The sequence below is a fragment of the Lepisosteus platostomus genome, chromosome 4, assembly GCF_059453375.1.
Source record: "Lepisosteus platostomus isolate fLepPlt1 chromosome 4, fLepPlt1.hap1, whole genome shotgun sequence".
Lineage (NCBI taxonomy): Eukaryota > Metazoa > Chordata > Actinopteri > Semionotiformes > Lepisosteidae > Lepisosteus > Lepisosteus platostomus.
Window position 1 is genome coordinate 60,186,309 of NC_142614.1, and position 21,516 is coordinate 60,207,824.

A 21,516-nucleotide genomic window follows, 5' to 3' on the forward strand; every position below is an offset into this window, starting at 1 on the left:
TTGTTTTTGTCTTAAATAATGTCTCAAATTGTGCAAAATACTCTACAAAATGTGATTCTAAAATCATACTAGAATTTCCTTAAAAATCATGTTTTTGCTAGAACAAGTATGCTCCTGAAATGAGATTATTGTATCATGGAAGCACTCAGACACTGTCCAAAATCTGGTGTAAGTAAATCTTCATGAGACTGAGTCAGAATGTTTCAATAATATTTTGTTATGTTTGATTTCAGCTGTTGAAGACTCAAATGAGGGTGGAGGGGATTCGAAAGAGAAGAAGCAGCAGAGAAAGCGACCCACTACAAGACACTCCAAGGGAACAGTGGAAATCGGGGAAGACTCCGAAGAGGAAAGAGCAACAGCAAAAGGCAGGAAGAGGAACGTGAGCAAAAAGAACACGAGGAACGAACGAGCCAAGAAGCGAGGTTCTGAAGAAGAGGAAGACCCCAAGAAGAGGAAAAAGAGGGGCAAAAGTGCCAAGAGAGGGGCAGAAGACAGTGATGATGATGACGACGAAGAAGAGAAAGACAAGAAAACGGGGAAAAAGGACACAAAGGGAAATGTAAAAACAAATGACAAAAAGGCAAAGAAAATCAAGAAGAAAGTAGAGTGCAGGTAAGATCATATACTGTAGGTGATGTTTGGAAAGTAAGTTCCATAGAATTTCCACTGAGTAGTGATTGCAAAAGTGAGAGGTATGAGAGATAAACTGCATGGTGCCTTGTAGAATTCTGAGGTAAGTCCTCTTCACAAAGCAGATAGAATAGTACTACTATTGACTAGCTCTACAGTCCTTTCATCCATTTTTCAGTTCCGTTGGGAAAGAAGAGCATTGGAATAAATTCCTTCCCAGGGAGATAATGACGCTGTTAAGAAATGTTAGTTTTGAAATAGATTTAAGAAGCATGGTAAAAACAGTGTAGTAAATGTGTATGCAAGAATACAGTACATTTAACACTAATAAACATGTCTGCTGTGTAGAAGAACTAAAATTAGACCTAATGATGCTGTCGGACCTACTGTGGTCAAATTCTATCCAAGAAAATCAAGAGGAACGTAGAGCAGACCAGAAAAGCCCATGTAATATCTCTATACGGAATACTTCTGAAACTTCTTAAAGTGATGAGATTAATATTATTTTATAGTCTTAGCCTTAATCCTACCTTACTACAAAATTGTTAATGTTGATTATACAATATTCCCATGAAAACCCTTTGCTTATAATCTAACAAACTTTTAATGAAAAAGATTACCTGGTAGAACCAACAGTTATAAACTAGAAATGTATTGGATTTGTGCGTTTCAATATAAAATACCTTATTCGTAGTGTTTGATTCATTGTATAAATGCTTAAGTTCCTTTCATATAGTTATGAGTACATTTATGAGTAACAGAATATCAGTATACTCATTTAGTAAGATTGTCTCAATGTGCTCATTACACTGCAATCAAACATAATGATTTTTCTTTTATGTAGAAATGATTTTTATATACCACATCCAGACCTCCTCTGTCTACTCTTTCAGTTCGGATTCTGAGGAATCTTCTGAAGTAGAAGATGAAGTCATTACTGAGGAGGAATTGGCAAAGCTGAAGGAGGCAGTTGAAGAAAAAAAGAAGTTAATTGTTACTTTGAGAAACAAACCATGGCGAATGAAAAGGAAACTTGAGACTTTGAAGTAGGTGATTTGTAATCATAAATATACAACACTCTTTTTCACAACCTTATTGTTGACTTGTCTCAATGTATTCAGATCAATGTTAACATTAACATAAGAATGATTTAGAACATAATATATGTACTATTATCTTATTTACAACAATGTATTGATTTACATTGTAAGATTTTCAGGGACACTCAAAGCCCCCTTAGTCTCATTATTATGAAAACTGGTCCTCTAAGACTTACAGCCTTCTGAAGGTAGCCATGACATTAACTGTTATGAATGCTGTAAGGATAATGCAAGCGCTGGTTGGGTATTGTGAAATTGATATCACTACTGTACGAAGATGCAATGCTTTGAATGTGCTTAAAGCTTATCAGAAAATCAGTCACATTATCAGTAAACAAAGTCATGGAATAAATGTTGCAAGCCCCTTTCAATCAAGATAATACCGTTACAGATGTTTTACAGTGGTGGGAAGATATTTTTGCACCCTATAAGAATACAACTACGCCAGTGTAATTTTGATTACCTGTATCTGGCCCGTAGGGGGCTTCATTGATAACTGATCTGGGCTGAATTTCACAACTGTACTCACTCATTCCACATAAAATTGCACTATATAGGTAGTGTTACTGTCTTACAACTAGTGTGCTCTGGCTTCACCTCCATTCCGGGACACCTTTTATGCGGAGTTTGTATGTTGTTCCTGTGCATGGGTTTTCTCTAAGTGCTTCAGCTTCCTCCCATCTTCCAAAGGTCTGCAGGTTAATTGGTTTCTCCTGTTATGTGTGTGTGTGCCCTGCAATGGACTGGTTACATTCAGGGTGTAGTGACATCTTGCGTATTAAAATTGTGTCTTCCTTGTTAATATTTGTCCATATCAGCGTGTAAAGCTGACTCAGTAGGATTTATACATGGAATACTGTAGGTACACTTGAATATTGTTTTGCAGTGTGAAAATGTTTGTGTCCAGTTTAATTTTAAGTATCTTATTAGTTTTTCCCATATTCACTGCTTATGCTCACTCAGGGAAGCTCAGGAGTTTGTCGAAAAATTTGAAGGTGCCCTCGGCAAGGGAAAAGGAAGAAAATTGTATGCTTACAAAGTGATGATGCTAAAGGTAAGGTTAATTTAATAACGTGTTTTTCAGATCAGGAAACCGCAATGTCAAATTTGAACTGTGGGTTGTGCTTAAAGAAATAACATCAATAACCAGTAACATTTTTTCCGCAATACAATTATAGAAGCAATATGTTTTTATTAATGAAAAGAATTTCACCTGTAAAAAAATATTTCACATGGTAAATTGTGCGTTCTTGAGGACCAAGATTTCATTTTTCTTTTCCGACAGCACCATCTAGCGACCAAAGTAAAAATTATCTTTGTTCTTTCAGAAATGGATGAAATTTCAGCGTGATTTTGAAAACTTTAGAACTGCCTGTATACCTTGGGAAATGAAAATAAAAGAGATTGAAAGTAAGGTCTTTGAGTCTAATATGTAATGCCACTTTGTAGTTCCAAAAACACAGTTTTGTTAACATTCCAGCCGGAATCCATGAGCAAACTAAGGTGTAAACAGTGGTTGCCCTGTAAATGCCTTTGATGTTGCATTATCTGTCGTAAATTTAACATTTTCTATGAAAGATCATACAAGAATTGAATTAAACACATGCTGAATTGAGTGGTTTGCTCCCATTTTGATTTACGAAGAATCAAATGATTTGCAATATGTTATAATTAAATCGTCCTTATCACTTATAATTGAATACATTTAGTGATAGTAATTGCATCGAGTTTGTCATATTTTTAATTTCTAAAACTTTTTGTTCTGAATAGCAATCTAAAACCTTAAATATATATTATAATCGATTAGTAATATAACATCACAAGCTTCTCCTCTTCCAGGCCACTTTGGTTCCTCTGTTGCCTCCTATTTCATTTTCCTGAGATGGATGTATGGAATCAATATGGTGTTGTTTGGATTAACTTTTGGCCTTGTTATGGTCCCAGAGGTGAGAAACCTTTCCTTGGTGGTGGTACTCCAATTATACTAAGTGTGGAACTCCTCAGAGTGCATTGTGCATACAACATGGCTTTCTGTGAGATTTAATTAGGGTTGTTTTGCCTGGATACACAAGATAAAACACAATTACAATACACAGAGGAGACTGTGGATGATGGTACCAAGTATAGTAGGAGCAGAGCACTATCTCTTATTTACAGACAAGTTACTATTGGGCATCAGCTGTATCAGCATAGAACACATATTTTCACTTAAGTTGAGAAACAAGTGGAAACCTTGAGCCTGCTGGACAGTACATACACACACAAAGTCAATTAAAAAGGCACAGGCACAGTGGACCACTGAGCTTCATCAGTGCCACCCACTTAGGTGCCTAGAGATAAGACTTGATCGCATCATGACACTAGACAGCCTGTCCTGAGTTCTCTATCTTTTTAGGTAGTAATCTCATTAAAACCACCTGCATAGGATTTCTTTTACAACCTTATGTGAATTCATGTGCATATTTTATTCTTTAAACAGAAGTTCCTATGCTGCCCTCTAGTGGCTTAAACCGACATAGACACTCCAGAATTCAGCTGCTCTGCTACAGATAAATTCAAAAAGATACATTACAAGCCCAATGTAATAAGGCTTTATGTGTCAGCAGGAGAACTCCACCCTTCCACCGTTCCTCCACTGCTGCTTTGGACTGTATAAATAATATCATTATAGGTCAGATAGGTCATAATAAGTCAGTGATGCCAGTGGGAAATTCAGATGCACCCAACATATTCCAGGAAATTATTTGCTGTTGTCAGAGTAGTCAACAGAATCTGATTCTAGATCTGTGAAAAACTTAGAGTCATTGTCTAGTAAGAGTGCTGAGAGAACAGGGAACATCACTACTTAGAACAGAGAATAATAACGAAGTACCTTGGTTCTCAGTATATCCATATCCAGGCACTCCCAAAACCTGGGTGAAGAAGTACCCACAGTACGATCTGCACAGTACACACAGAGGGAACCAGGAATGAGCTTCATACAATATTGTCTATTAGGGTACACACACGCTCTGTGAAGAAAAATTAAAGAAGTCCTTTGATCTTGGAGGCAGAATATATTCCGTACTGTGCTAAATAATGTTTTACAAAATATCTGCATCTTAACTGTTATAGGTAACCATTAATGATTGAGGTAAAGCCTATAAGAAAGATAGAAGCAGCCAATCCATTTATTTTGACACTGAGGAGAAACAGTTATGCATTGGGTGAACTTGGTCCTCTTGGTCTTCTGGTATGGAGATAGAAATATCACAACAAAGAGCAGTCCAGAAACCTGGATAATGGTTGCAAATGCTGGAACTAGTGAATGTCATCCTCATTAAAAAAATATCTGCTAAAACGTCAGTCTCCTTCTTATTCAAATGTTCATTTCTTGCTCAAGTTCATGTTTATTGTCACATGTACCCGAGTACAATTAAATGCTTACTGGTGCGTTTTCCTCACACGACAAAATGACATAACAGACAACATAAAATATGACATAACATTGACATAGAAAATGACTTAACAAATGATATCACAATTCTTTGAGACAGAAACAGGGAAGCAGCTGTAGTTTCAACCAACATTTAGATAGCAGCTGTGTGCAAAATTCAAATGGTGACAGTATTTTCAGTTCAGAGCAAATCAGAGGGGTGTAATTTGAGAAGGATTTAAGAGGTGGAGTTTAGGAGTTTAGGGGGTAGAAGTGACAGAAGACCAGTAAAAAAACTGCAAAGGAACAGGAAAAGGTTCATCCCATGATGAAAGGCAAAAAAACAGAAACTACCTTTCAGCTATGGAGTTCTTTTCAGGTGAGAAGAAGGCTCCACAGCTGAAAGGTAGTGTTTCAATTTGTTTTTACCTTTTACCTTTTTTTACTTGTAAACAGCAGCTGAGAAAGGTAAAGGTTTCCTTACCTTTCAGAGTGGAATGAACCTTTACCTATGCCTCTGCAGACTACGCATGTTGATGCAAGCTCCCTACTTGAGCATAGTAAAGAAAACTGCCTTAGAAAGAAAGACAAGAGGTGTGTGCAGTCATTGTTTATAAAGCCTGTCCAGACCAGCACACCAGCATGCCTCTGTTCCTGCAATGCTACTCTTCTATGGTGTTCCATGTGGTGGTACAGAGTTTCCTTTCCCCCTCATTTGTCCTCGTTAGAAATCAGTTTCCTGACCGACTCTTGAATGAAATGTACTTTCAATTTCTGAGGCAGAAATGCTTAACTACTAGTTAAAGATGTGATGAAAAGTTGTATATTTGCCAGTGCATCAGACCATGAAACATGGATGTACATACATATGAAACTATATGAAACTGTTTTCATTTGAAGGCTTTAATGGGAAAGCCATATGGAAGCATGCCTAGGAAGACTGTCCCTAGGAGTGAGGAGGCCACTGCTATGGACTTTGCTGTCTTGTGGGATTTTGGGGTGAGAATCTTTATAACAACTCTGGATTTTATTCTGCCCCCTCTGTGAATTCTAAATATTTCATTAAAAAGAGCACAAACTCTCCCTAGAAATGTTATATTTAAGAGCAAAAAGAATGGTTTCAAATGAGAGGAGGCCATTTGATCCCTCTGGTTTGTTTCAGTAGCTTATTGGTCCAAAGATCTCATCCAGCCATTTCTTGAGGGATGTCAGGATGTAAGCTTCAACAACATGGTTGTGTTGCTTGTTCTATACCCCAGTAGCGCTTTGTCTAAAGAAAAGCCTCCAATCTACTTGTATCCTCTAGTTCATCTTTCACTGTTGATTCTGAAGAAGATCATGGAAAAGACCTTGCCAGTCCTTGAGGATTTTGAATACTTGAACCAGATTCCCTCCAGTTTAGTCTTCTCTGTTTGAGACTAAAAAGGGATTCTTTAATCCCGTCAGTTTAGGACTTTTCTTTAAGCCCCAGAATGTATCTGGTTGCGCTTCTTGGACTAATTCTAGAGCAGCAATATCTTTCTTGTATCTTGTTGACCAGACTTTTACACAGTATCTAAATGAGATTTTACTAATGCATTGCATAGTTGTGATATAATATTCCCTTTTATTGCTTCCCCACATTGTCTAGAAGAAAGAAATGGATGGAAATATGTCTAGACATATTCAAGTACTTATGTTTACTCAATGCATATATGCATCTCACAGATTTAAGCACAAATAACGGGTAATAACAGGTAATATTACTGCTTGGATTTCAGTTTTGGTTATCTGAAGCAAGGCTTTGTGTTCAAGTAAACATGCTGGAGATGGCTCTGTTCATTGCTTTCTAGGGATATGCGCAATACTCAGTATTGTTCTACGGCTACTACAACAATCAGCGTGCTGTTGGATGGCTTAAGTTCCGAATGCCTTTGTCCTACTTTCTAGTGGGTGTTGGAACAATTGCCTACAGCTTCATGGTAGTAATAAGAACGTGAGTATTCATTGCATCACATTAAATATACCCCACATAGCAAAACACCTAGATTTATCATTTCAACACCTCAAACTGGCTGGGATCAGCACAACGTTTGCACTGACTAGTGCTTTTATCATGCCAGGAGACACATTAGGTTGTCAATATTGGTTTAGATTTAGAAAAAGGTCTAAATATCACAGTTTGTTCATAAGATAGATAAAATGTCATACATGCTGCACTTTACTTTATTTTGGTAGTAATGTATTCTCCTGTCTTTCGGATGAGACTTTAAACCGAGGTCCTGACTCTCAGTGGTCATTAAAGATTCCATTATTAAAGATACCAGGGAATTATTCCGGTGTCCGGGCCAAATTTCCTCCCTCGGCCTTTACCGTGGCCTCCAAACTGTCCCCATGTATGACTGGCTTGCACTTGCCCTGCGATGGACTGGCGCCCAATCCTGGGAAACCTTTCTTTTGATATTTGCTTCCATGTATTTCCTTATTCTTGTATTTCTTAATATAGTAGTTCTTAATATGCAAGACAATTAATATATTAAGCTTAATTTTAATTAATTAATCAGTTAATTAACTAATGTTTTACTATTGATAAATGTAGACAATTACTGTATGGTCTGCACATGGAGATATTACATGTGTCTTCTCAGAATTTCACAAAGAACACTTTAACTACCACTATTAAGATATGTTTAAAATTTAAGATGAGGACAAATGTGAACTTTTAGTTGTTGTTAAAGCCATGATCATGCCATTTAATCGTTCCAGGCCGATTTTTGGTCTTGATACCTGTTAAAAATGAATGTGTATGTGCGAGCTTTGGGTTCCCACAGAATGGCCCGGAATGCAAATGAAGAAGGTGGAGGTGATGACACAAGCTTCAACTTCAGCTGGAAAATGTTCACCAGCTGGGATTACCTCATTGGCAATCCTGAGACAGCAGACAACAAGTTTGCTTCTATAACCACTAGCTTTAAGGTATCTGACGACTAAAACAAGTTTAATCTGTCACTACCTTTTCTCTATATTATAGAATTTGCAATTAGAGCTTACACATAACTATTTTAGAAATGTGCTTCCTTTAAAGCCCAATTTCTTTAGTAATCTTTAAATCAGTAACTGCATGCATGTTACTAGTAGTTCATAGTGCATGGAAAAAAAAACACTTATATATTCAAGAACTATGATAATAAAATACAATAGAAACCTTTGGAACTGTTTTTGAATTGTTCTTAAAGATTAACTGAATTTGACTTGATCATAAATATGGACAAGGTGAGACTTGGGAGATGAAGAAAATGTTAACTTTATTTTGAGGAGAAAAAGTAAGGTGACAGATGAATTCAAAGAACCTGTATTGGATTTGACTGTGACTATATTGGGATAAAAAGTCTAGTCTTTAAGGTTCCAAAGTTTAGACAGAACTGGCACCTCAGTACCACCTGAAGGAGACTACATTTCAGCTTTGAGTGCATTCTCCTTATATTCACTGGTTTGTCTTCTTGTGCTGTGTAAAAGCTGCCACTGTTAATGCCGACTGCCACTGTTTTTGCTTCAGAGAAGGGCACAGGTCTCTTTAAAATCTGAAATGGCTTTTCTTTTCCTCACAGGAATCCATTGTTGAAGAGCAGGAAAGCCGTAAAGAAGAAAACATTCATTTAACTCGCTTTCTGCGAGTGCTTGCTAACTTTCTCGTACTCTGCTGCCTCGCTGGGAGTGGATACCTCATCTATTTTGTGGTGAGGAGGTCTCAGAAGTTTGCTCTGGAAGGCCTGGAGAACTACGGCTGGTGGGAAAGGAATGAAGTAAGTTGAAACGCATGATGAATACTAGCCATCAAAGTCAAACGTGAATGGATTTTTGTGGGGGTTGTGGCCCTGGCATACTCAGGTAACAGAGATCCTTTAATAGGCAGGGCTTGGGGAAACGATACACACAAATGCAGCAATCCTGTCAAAAAGTGTTCTTAAAAGTGCAAGAAAAAATTAAGCAAAAAGAAAAGTCTAGCTCTGTCTGAGCTCTAACTAAACCTTTTCACTCTATGAATGCAGCTGGGCAGCTGAACTGCTTCACAGCTTCAACACAAATCTCTCTCAGAAACATAGGTGAACTGGGCAACTGATGTTGTTGAGGGCCCCCTCAAGTCACTATAGCGACACTTTCTGTTGTCGCTGTGAATTATCCTAATGGAAGACCAGTCGACAAATGACCAATCTTAACTGAGGATTATGTCTTAACTTAATATGTTTCTAAAGTGCAGAAAAGAAGACCAGGATAAGTGGTTTCAAGACAGAGGTATGCTCCAGTCTTTGTAATAATGCATAATATGCATATGAATGTTATTTGTATTTCATTTGGTTTTGAGTCTGTCAGATCCATGTAATTAGTAAATGGTAGACATATCACATTTTCAAACTGGACACACAGCCTACTTGAGGTGTTTTACTGGAAGTTAGCAGATTCAAGTATCCTGCCATTGTACATACAGTATGCTGTGTGGGTCCCCTGACTAAATATTGACGCTTCTCGGCCAAACAAAAGCGTGAAAGCAAATGAACAGTAAAAAAAGACTGTTCAGTGATAATACATAACCAGCATTGAAATGCATTGTTTTCCTTGCGGGTTCTCTGTGTTTTATTAAATGGGGGTGTTGTAAACTCAACCTGTACCCCTTCAGATTGCAGTCGCTCTCCCAGTGACAGTGGCAGGAGCAGACAGGAGGTTCTTGATGTTGATAAAACATACCTCGGGTCAGCCATGGCACAAGACCACCATAGTGGACTGGTCATCATGAGCATCAATCCTGCAGTGTGTTGACTACTATCATGAAGCTGTAATTGATGGTGTTGCCTCCTGAAAATCTAGGCAATCTTATTTATAGAATGTTTTTTTATAAAACATTCCCATATGGTTAGACATTCTGATCTCACCTTTTACTGAGTGCACTTAGTTAATTACATACCTGTATCAATTTCTACAATTCCTTTTCAGTGCAAAGGTTTCAGTGCAATGATTTGTAAGCTATGATTTGCTATAATTTACCTATTTATTACTTTCAATGTTACAATACATGTTATCCTTGTAAAATTTGTGCTTCTTGTTCTTGTTTGTAACGTATTTATTATGTGTTCTTCAAATCTGGTTAATAAAGGTTTTCTAATTATATAATTAAATTATTTATTGTATGCACAAATTGTGATCTGGAGGGGCCCCTTTCCAAGATTTTGCCTAAGGCCTCAAAAAAGCTAGGGCCAGCCCTTCTCAGACACCTTCCAAAAATTTCTCAAATAAAAAAGCTCACAACACATGCTGGGGTCTGTCAGTCCTTCAGTCACTTCCTCGTTCATATGTATTCTCAGAGGCTCTCAGAGGCTCTGCTCACCTCCTGTGTTAATGGTCAATGGCCAGACAAGAAGCTTCCTGCTTCCTGGTTTTAACTGTTACACAACAAATGGTCTTCCTCCAATTGGTCAGAAGACAGAAGATGGCAGGTCATCCCCCCCCCCCCCACTGCTTTCTGGGAAATGTAGTTCTAACAAAAATTTACATCTTGTCTTCATCTGCCACCCTATGACAAAGCATGAATTCCACAACATTTTTATCTATCTACTCATTATTACAATATCTTCTCCAACATTCCACAAAAGGAGAAGTAAATTGTTCCTCACTTTTTTTTAATCTCGAGGACTTTAATAAAATTGACTTTAGACAGAAATGATTTAAATGCTTCAGACATGTAAAGGACTGTGTTGTGTTGTGTTTCCTTTGTCAGGTGAATATGGTGATGTCATTGTTAGGAATGTTCTGTCCAACATTATTCGATGTCATCAGTGCTTTGGAGAACTACCACCCTCGAATCGCTCTGCAGTGGCAGCTTGGACGCATCTTTGCCCTTTTTCTAGGAAACCTGTACACCTTTATTATTGCTCTCATGGATGAGATCAATCTTAAAGTGAGTCTAATATTAAACATGTACTTAAAGATTTCCATAGTTTTACCGTGTAGTTATACATTTCCATTTTTTTATATGTAGTTAAAGATTTCAATTTAATCTTTAGACTATATAGTAATGATAAGCATTTCCCCAAGGTAATATTACTGATACCCCATCGTTCTCTTATGCAGATTGAATCAGATCATTACACTATGAATATCCGAGTCCATATAATCAGAATTAGAATTAAATGGTAAATAAATATATTTTAATGAAAGATGAAAACCAAAAAAATGAAAAAATAATTGTAACCACTGGCTGGAAAGATCCCAAACTAATGTTTTCGAGAGAGGCTTATAATATGGCTTACAGTAGTTTGTTGTTTTAATACTGTATATCATGACATGATACAGCAGAGAGAGAGAAAGAGAGAAAGATCTTTCTGACTACTGTGATAATGAATTGCTTTATATTCATATTCTGTAGCGAGAAGAGGAGGAAATAGTCAAGTTCAATATGACAATATGGGAAGCGGGTCTTTACAATGGGACTTCAACTGGGAATGCTACTGCCCATCCGATACAAGTGGATCCTGCTGACGTGCCAAGGGGTCCGTGCTGGGAAACCATGGTGGGGCAGGTAACAGACGACTCTATATATAACACTGCTTTCTACAGCAGGTCAAGAGAATCAACTGACTGACATGGTTTCAAGCTTTCATTGAGATGTCTTTATCTGGGTGTTTTGTTAAGTGAAGACACAAAACCCTGCAATGCTACTACTTATGACTTTGAATGACAATGCATATATTGTTGAACACAACCCCCTTGTACAGAATAACATTGCAAAGAGTTACCATGTTACTATAGCAAAGACTGCTTTTCTTTGATAAGGAGACAAGCATTTACAGCTCCGTTACTTTGATGTAATAATACATTTTACAGCTTCACTAGCGTCAACATCAGTAGATCATCACTGATCTGGAGTTGTTTCGTCGTTGTAGAAACTTCTAGCTAGGTGGGTGATCTATTAATTTAGTTAAAATACAAAATGGCTAGGTGGTAATCTCCATGTAAAACAAATTAAATTTAGCAAAGAAAGCTCCTATACAAACATTAGAATTACATGGTATATTAAATCACCAGTAGCTATTGTAATCAATCAATTTAATTCATATGCAATACCTTTCTATTAGAGAATTCTCAAGGCACTCTACTCTCCTATAACACAATACAATGCATAAATTATGAAAGAAAGGCATATGTTAGGTATTGAAGGCCATTAAATAGAAGTAAGTAAACAGAAGACAGACTGTGCAGTGGCTTTGGATAACAAAATAATTTTAAAGAAACTGGTAGCCAGTGTAGCTTTTTTCAGCACAGGAGAAATACAGTATGTTTAGATTTTTTTAGAATGGTCAGCACTTGAGCAGTACATTTCTGGACATATTGTAGTTTTTGGAGTTATTTCTGAAGATCCAGGTAGCAAAACATAACAGTAGTTTAGTGTTAAGGAAATGAAGGACTGAACTAGTTTCTCAGCATCAATAAGAGAAAGAATTGGTCTTAAACATGATATGTTTTGTAAATAGAAGAAGGATTTTCAATAGAATTTGGGGGAATAATTTCTGTATTGAGTTTCAGACAGTCTAAGTTTGTGACTTGATGGGAAAAATGTCCCTAAATCTCTGTCCCATAGTTATTTGTTAGGAGGGAGACAAGAAGTCATACTTCATTAATGTTGCTCTCTCAGTAATAATCAGATCAGTCCAGAATGCCCTTTTACACTGATATCTGTGTCTCATTTCTGTGGAATTTAATCTAAATTCTGTTTCACAGTATCAGTTTAAAAGAATTAACAAGAAATTAAAAAAGTCTTCAGATAACGATGTAAAGTTGTCTTCCACATCTAACCACATCTAAAAATCTGATCTGTAACCTCCTACCTGTAATGAGTTTGTGTTTTTAAGGGGAACATGCTGTCGACTCATTATAAACCATAAGAAACATGATCTTCGGAAAAGGTCAATTTAATACATCTGATTTATTTTTTATTTATGTTTTATAAAATCTTTTTTCAATGTGTTGATAGGAATTTGTGCGGCTCACCATTTCTGACACTATGACCACATATATAACACTCCTGATCGGAGACTTTCTAAGAGCCGTCTTTGTACGATTCCTCAATTACTGCTGGTGCTGGGACTTGGAGTATGGGTTTGTAAGTATCTCTTTTTGTGGTGTCTAGAGCCCGTTTAATGTGTTTTTTTAAAATAAGATGTACCATAGTATACCACAAAGAGAAAAATACACTTCCACTTGCTCCATTAAAAGTTTATGAACATGAAAAACAGGTTGAGACTTTCTTTGTAATACTGTCACAAAAGCCAATAAAACAATTTGTATTAAATTCAAAAATGTGCCACGAAAATCAGTGCCTTACTTGCATGTCCAGACAGGTACAGTGCTGTAGAGGGCAATGTAGATACCAGTTCTTAAGGGCATAAAAAAAGACTGCAAGTGAGATGAAGTCATTTGGCTCATCTTATTCATTTGATTCTTAGAAACTATTAAATCCAAGGATCACACATTGCTGTTTCTTGACAGAAGGTAGGACATCTAATTCAACAACAAGAATGGGTAGCTTCTCCCAAGCTCACAATACCTCTTGTATGAAGGAGAAAGACCTTTCCTTCTTTAATGCACTTCAGTGTTTTAAAATGCACTTCACTTTAGTTTCCATTTGTGTCCACTGTTGGGTTGACTTTGGCAATGCCCTTTTCAATTCCGAATACTGGAATCAAATCCCTTGAAGTTCAGGGTTCAGAAAAAGTATTTTATCTTGTCAGTGTAGGACTTTCCTTTAAATCCAGGAATGCATCCGGTTGCTTATCTCTGCACTGATTCCAGAACAGCCATTTCTTTTTTGGACTATGGTGACCAAAATACACAGTGATGCTGTACACAGTATTTTACATGAGGATAGGCCAGTGCATTGTACAACTGTAACATAACATCTCTTGATTTGCATTTTTCACTTTTCAGTATATATCCAAAGATTCTGTTTGCTTTCCTTCATTGTCCATATAGAAGATGAAAATGAGGTGGCAACGTAAACTCCTAAATCTTTTTCTTAAGCAGCTTCTTCAAGGTTTCTCATCTTATGTTTATACAGCCTGTATGTAACACTCTGCACTTGACTATATTTTTCCAGTTTACATCATCTCAATTCATTTACAAATCATTTTGAATTTCCTTTTGCAGTTTTGCAGTCTTTGCTAAACCTGTTGTTTTCCTGTCATCAACAAACATGACTAATTTAGACAACATGAATTAAGAAGATTGGTGTACTTAATACATATCCATGTTATGATGAACGATATTAAAAGTCCTATGACCCTCTACTTTAGATGCAATAATCCCAACCCCAACCTTTCAAGTAAAAAAATCAAGATGTACTGACATGTAATTACTTCAGTTTTGTTACCTTTTTATGGGTGGGTGCTCCATTAGGAATTTGACAGGCAAACTCTTGATATAGTATAATAAATTGTAGTTTAATGCCTTTAAGAAGTGGAAAACATTATTCCAAAGCTCTGTTCATTCCAAAAGGTAGGGATGTTTCATTATTACTAATTTACTAATTATGCTAAAGTATTATTAATTTATACTTATTATGATAATTTACTTAATTATATTTAAAAAGTAACATAAATTAATACACACCTAATTTATATGAAAAATAGAGAACATAGGAATACATAAACCTGTAATTCTGAATAGTCCTCATTTGGCAAAGTGTGAAAACACCATTTAGGATTTAGACCAGAAGATGCAGATCAAAAGATTAAAAACACCAGAGGTAAATCATGTTAAACATAATCTGGAGGATACAACTCTTTATCTAATTTCTATTAAACAGTTCCCTTTAACTTAGAAATGACTTTATATTGTGTCACATATTCTTAATTCTCTCATTATTTTCTTTTTTCTCAATTAAAGCCATCCTACTCGGAGTTTGATATCAGTGGGAATGTACTTGGTCTGATTTTCAATCAAGGAATGATATGGTATGAAAAAATGTTTCATGATTTTGTATCACAGTACCACAGATAAACCAATTAATATACAATGCAGCATCATTTATTAAAGATACGTGACTATGAGCTCTGTTCAGAACCAAACGTACCATAAAAGCAATATAATAATGACAGACTAGTAAGCACTAGCATGTCCTCCCAACAGGATAATTTATATGGACATCCTAACATCCGTGATAGTAAAAACTCTACGAATAGGTTTATCCTTAACTTATGTTACAAATGTGTAAAATTAGCAAGGGAAAGGTAGTGTAAGATACCATATATATCTAATATGTCTATATATACTGTTTAAGCAATATTTAAATAGATATTATATAAAGAAGCAAACACTTAAATCAATAGAATGTAATAATTTGCGTTTTTCAGTATGGGTCCTCAAAAAATAATGGAATTAACCTTATCCTCATGTGTATATAAGTACAAATATCATATCACATACTGCATATATGTGTAAACATATTTAATGATAAGATATACACGTAGTTAACAATCTGGGGACAACTTCGCTGAAACACTGTGGATTAAGTACTGCGTCGTTAACTGTCGGCTGTGTTCGGCGTTTCTCGGTAGGATGGGCGCCTTTTACGCTCCCTGCCTCCCGGCCATGAATGTCCTGCGGCTGCATGTGTCCATGTACCTGCAGTGCTGGGCTGTAATGTGCTGCAACGTTCCTCAGGAGCGAGTGTTCAAAGCCTCTGGGTCCAACAACTTCTACATGGCCATGCTGCTCGTCATCCTCTTCCTGTCGACACTGCCCACCGTGTACACCATCGTTTCCATCCCGCCTTCCTTCGACTGCGGGCCCTTCAGGTGAGCTTCAGGAGAAAAGCGGATCTCCTGATCCGAATGACGAAGGTCAAGTGGGAAGCTTTTGGTTCACCCCTGAAAAAGCTCTACAGCAGAAACAGCTGCGTTTCTACTTTCTGCTTTCCTGGGCGGAATTAAATTTCACTTGTTCCTGTTATACTGTACTTTTACCATTGTACGACTGATACAATGCAACTCCAGTAGAGGGCACTGTAAGATAGGTCTACAGTGCTCTTGAGCTCCGACCGGCACCTACATCTTCAGAAACAGCTCAGCGAAGTCCCATTTCCAGCACACAACCACACTCACTCCTACTAATAAGTAAATGTTGTAAGGAAACAGTGTATAAAGGAATTTGCCTGTGCAAAATGAGTATGTTGCCCAGTTTATCGTGTGTTATCATTGCTTTCCCTTTTAATTATTTTTTATTTTCCCCTTCAAGGGTTGATACAAACTTGTGCAACCCCTGAGTGCTTAAGAGCACATTCCACAACATCCCAACATGTCTTTGTATAATGACCCATGAAAGCATTATTTACTTAATGTGAACACAAAAGATTACTTGGAGTTCTTTTCTATAATAAAGCTTTTTTAAACTATTAACTGTACTCTTCAATCATAATCCACATATTTTACAACCTCTGTTGTTAAATTATTTGACTGTTCTTACTTATGTACTAACCCAACACCAAGGCTAAGGGATTTAGGCATAATTGCTTCTTAAAAAGACTCCAATACCAGAGAAATGCTCATCACGCACGTATAGCGGTTTGATCCAAATTGACACCAAAACCCACTGCTGTTCTAAGCATGAGGGTCAAGTTGAAAGTTTTGAAAGCTTTCCAGGTTATTCAGTTATGCTAGTCTGTCTGTGACTGCTGAAGTGGTAGGAGGGTTCTTCTGTATAACTGCAGTCTACAGTAGTTTTGCTTTTCAGTTTTTTTGGGGGGGTTTACCACAATTTCTTCATTTTATGAATTTTACCTATGGATGGAAGAATTGAAAAAAAATGCCTTTTATCGAGTAAAAAGGTAATAGTTTCAGCTGACTTGCAGCTGGAAGACGTTTAGGCCTCTATTTGTCTGTAGGTTCGCATGTAATGAGTTAATTGATGAATTAGATAATTGGTGAAGGGCTAAGAGCCTCATTCCTAGAGCCTCACATTCACATCGGTTTAACTTAGACTAGTGTGGTATATAAAGGGATTCATTATGATAGTTTTTTGTTGTTGCGTAGAAGACATTTTGGGAGACTTAAGTCTCCCAGCACAAATATTTTACCTGTCCATTGTGATTGTCCTCAAATCTCGTGAGCTACAGTATCTGTGAGGAGGTAGGCCTGTCATAAGCACATTTTTAAAAAGTATGGTAAATAAAGTCCTACAATTATCCCTTTTTTTCAGTGGGAAAAACAGGATGTTTGACGTCATTCAAGAGACACTAGAAAATGATTTTCCAGCCTGGTTTGGGAAGGTCTTCAGCTATGTATCAAACCCTGGATTGATTCTTCCATTCATACTGCTCATGGTGTAAGTCAATCTTTGATGTATACTTTAATCACACTTTTGACTTTAACACACATGAATGAGGTAGTTGTTAGCCCTTTATAAAAGGAACCAATTAGCTTCTGACTACCAGATGCTAACCTTAGCAGTTTCAGTGAATTTGGTTCAAGGTCATTTATAAAAAGGATACTGACATGTTAGACTAAAGTCCTGTATTTATTGTATAGAGTACAGGTGATTGATTAGAGTATTGGTCTGCATCTTACCCTTTCCTTACAGTTTCAACCAAACATTCCAGCTACAAGACCATTTGAAAATAATTTTGCTTTCAGAGTTTCTTAGCAAATACATGAAAGTGCCATTATCTTACAACTGATTTGTCCTTGTTCTCTTTTATTTTAACCAGCACTTAAAATAGATTTTATATACTATAGTTTTATATAAAATGTTAATATTTTTTTGTTATCAAAGATTGGCAATCTATTATCTGCAGTCAACATCTAAGGCATACAAGGCTGCCAACCTTGATTTAAAAAAGAAACTTCAGACGGTAAGTACTCTATACTGAATGTTGCTGAATTATTTCAGAATTACATTTCACACAAAATGAGCCATGTTAATAACTGGAAATTTTGCCCTGTTTTTCTACATTTTAAAGCCAATTTAAAACCTGATTGAGGAGCTTTGTCACAGATTTCAAGATATGAATTTTTCACAATGCACATAACTAGTCATTGAAGGGGTTATTACTACTCTGATTTGATTATAGAAGGGGAGTGTGAACTGTGGTAGCCATGCTATCAACCTGTAGGCCCGATCTTGTTAGATCTGAGAGGCTGGACATGTTCAGTATTGGGAGGGGTGACTTCCAAGGAAAGCCAGATGGAGTTAGCAAGTGATGCTAATGGGACATTAGGTAGTATTGCTCTGTCAGCCGCAGTATGGTGACTAGGAAGACCATGCTGTCTTTCCGATGAAACATTAAACCTGCGTGATCATTAAAGATTGCCATGGTACTTTTTGAAAGGTTTGAATATTTACCTGGCTAAATTCCATCCTAGGCATCTGCCACCTGCTCTCCCTAAGGCTACTAATTCATTCAATCGGTTAAGTAATTTCTTATTTGTTCAGCTGATCTGCGGCTCACCTCCCGTGGGTGGGTGCAGCACATCAGTAGTGGATGAAATGGAGACTGATCTAGATGTGAAAGGATCTGCTCTGGGAACCTTTGGGATCGATAGCGCAATAGACAATATTTGTATGCTTCTTTATACTGAGAACTGTGCTAGCTATGTAACATCAGGATTAACCCACTAGCTTGAATCTCATTTTTTCATTAATACAAAAAATCACCAACACCTTGGAGCACAGTTGTTGCTATCAGAGGGTGAGAATTGAATCAATTGAACTGATCAGTCACCTATAGTAAGGGATGTATAAAAAATATAAATATATTTATAATCCCATACTGCATTTGGGCATACTGCATTCCCCTTTATAAATACAATAAATACAAGTTTTACATTGATCTATGTATTTTGATATTCTGAGGGAATAGAATTTCTGAAAGAGAGGCATGCAATCCAGCTTGCAGCACATGTGTGACATTCTGCATCGTGCATTCCAATAACGTTATCCAAGAGTATGTTTCCAGTTCATAAAAAGCAGATGTGGTTGTCTTAATTATACTTTCTGTGGCTTTTAATGTAGCAAAATGAAGAAAATAAAAAGAAGAACAAAAAAGCTGCTTTAAAGGCAGCTAGTGATTTAGAAGAAGCTAAAAAAGCAGCTCAAAACAAACCGGACAGCAGACCATCACAGAACAGCACAAAAGGTAAGGTGTTCTCATACTGTAGGATACAAAGTTATATTTTTTGTAACATTTACATATTTAGTGTCGATCTACTATAGTTTGAGATAAAGACAGAGACTGGGTTATATAAATGTTCACACTATTAAAAAGGATCTTCTTAAATATAAAAAAACGCACACATGCAAATTTCAATAATTCTCTCAGAATAAAATTTTATTAGAACCCTTATCCTTCTAAATAAAAATATTAAGTATCTTATATATTTATATATAGAGTATATTAATTTTAATATAAATATTTTCAAGGGATAGACCCTAGTCAAATAATTATAAATAATTAATTTGACTAGTACTTTACAGTACTTTTAAAAGTATTTCATATGATCTAAATAGTTTAAAGAATTCCATCAGAAGACTTGTTATCTAAGGCATTGTCAGTCAATACTGAAATATGAGTATCGTATTAACATCTTTGGTAATCTTCGTTAGAGGAAAATTAATCACTGTCCTTAAATCGTCATATTCTGTTATCCTTTGTGAATTTCGAGTCCAATCATCTTTCTATTCCCTTTTCCGTATGCAAAAAAAAGAAAGAAAATATGGCAGTTTTCCTGTGTTCCCATTCTTTGCTGATGAGGTGATCAATGATACTGGGGACCACTTCTTTGTTTTGTCAGAGAAGAAAGTAGCAAGCAGAGAAGGGGAAAGATCCTGTCCTGGACAGAACAACGGGCAACTGTACCCTCCAAAAGGACGAGGACTGCGCCACGCAGGGCTCCCACCACCCCGTATTGCCCTGACGAGACCGCCAGTGTCTAGGGGACAAGGAATGTCGGGGTATTTACCTGGAAACCCAAGATATCCGGGTCCTAGAATGCCAAGATCTCCGAATACATACCGGTATTGAAATAGTTTACATGGACATGCACTACAACGAGTCACATCATTTCCTTGGTACAGTAGGGTCTTGATATCTAACGTTCGCAAATTCGCGATTCACTCTGGCAGATGGGCTCTTCCGTGGCAGAAGAGCAGAGCAGAATAAAACCGAGCCAAAAGTTTTTTTTTAACCGCAGTTTTCAAATTAGCAGTTTAACAGACTAGGATTGTGAGAAAAATCCAGCTAGTGAGTGAGTTTCTCCCTGGTTCCATATCTACAGTGGTTTTGTTTTTATACTGTAAAGAACAGTCCCGTTCCTGTGTCGGTGGCATGGGGAATGACAGGCTGGAGATGACTTTACAGGCAGTTTTGTTGCCTTTTTCATTACTTTTCGTTTTCATTAATCACGGAGGCAGAAGGAGAAAATGCAGACATCTGCCGGTCGCAGGGATGCATGGTTTTTATTTGAGCAGATTCCTGTCATTTCTATTGTGATTCCTGTTGTTTTAGTTGATCAACGTTATTTAAATTAACTTAAAGCCAATACATCACCACTTTAATTATCATATAGGGGAGGATTACCTATTTCTTTTAACCACAGGTACTATATACTGTAGTAGATTATGTGAAAGTATATAGTGTTGGACATAGTAATACTGTACATTACTGTACGTCAGTCTGCCTATTTGTGCCTGTTCTCTGTACCAGACCCTCACGAATGTTGGGACCCTTTTTTACTTACAAATTGAGATGCACTTGAGATGAATAAAAAGTGAAATCCCACTCAGTGTGAATAAGAAACTTTTTTTAAAAGGACATATATAGTCCAACCTTTTTGGAAGCTTTTTAAATGTTCTAACTTATTTCTATTTTTTATTTACACAGGAAGCAGAGACTATTAACACTTCTCTGCTAGCCTTTTCCTCACCTTCCCATGTAATTTTGCCTACAGCAGGACATGGAGGTTATCAGGGTAATATACAATGTAAAAGAAAAATGTCAATTATTTGTAAATATTTTTTCACCTGGGGAACTGGATTTTCTGAGCATATGAGAGTGGAGGTATAACTGCTTTTTCACAAATAAGATAAGATTATTCCACCCCTGGAGCAGTTTGGGTTAGGGCCTTGCTCAGGGGCCCAACGGAGTAAGATTCCTCTGCCGGCCACGGGATATGAACCGGCAACCTTCCAGCCACAGGCACAGATCCTTAGCCACAGAGCTACTGCACTGCCAAAATAAGTATTTATTTCACAGTCAAAATAACATTGTTTTTCAGCAGAGAGCAGTGTTATATTCAAACTGAGAAAGGCCCACGAGTGAAGAGGGCCTGATACTCTTGAGTAAATCAG

The 21,516-nt window shown here is 36.9% G+C and overlaps 1 protein-coding gene across 2 annotated transcripts; it reads left to right on the forward strand.

The window, feature by feature from the left end:
• The first annotated feature begins 392 nt into the window (after positions 1 to 392).
• tmc1 (transmembrane channel-like 1) lies at positions 393 to 20,947 on the forward strand. Of its 2 annotated transcripts, XM_088630107.1 has the most exons (18): positions 393 to 615; positions 1,527 to 1,679; positions 2,697 to 2,787; positions 3,062 to 3,143; positions 3,573 to 3,679; positions 6,049 to 6,147; positions 6,981 to 7,123; positions 7,959 to 8,103; positions 8,736 to 8,930; positions 10,898 to 11,077; positions 11,546 to 11,698; positions 13,151 to 13,279; positions 15,061 to 15,128; positions 15,732 to 15,971; positions 17,371 to 17,496; positions 17,944 to 18,022; positions 19,183 to 19,306; positions 19,962 to 20,947. In XM_088630107.1, exons 2-18 carry the CDS (start codon positions 1,654 to 1,656, stop codon positions 20,189 to 20,191), a joined length of 2,217 nt encoding a protein of 738 aa, XP_088486233.1. In that variant the 5' UTR covers positions 393 to 615; positions 1,527 to 1,653; the 3' UTR covers positions 20,192 to 20,947. The 2 variants fall into 2 exon arrangements, with proteins under 2 accessions (XP_088486233.1, XP_088486234.1); XM_088630108.1 differs by lacking the exons at positions 393 to 615; positions 1,527 to 1,679; positions 2,697 to 2,787; positions 3,062 to 3,143; positions 3,573 to 3,679 and adding an exon at positions 5,441 to 5,554.
• The last annotated feature ends 569 nt before the right edge of the window (positions 20,948 to 21,516 follow it).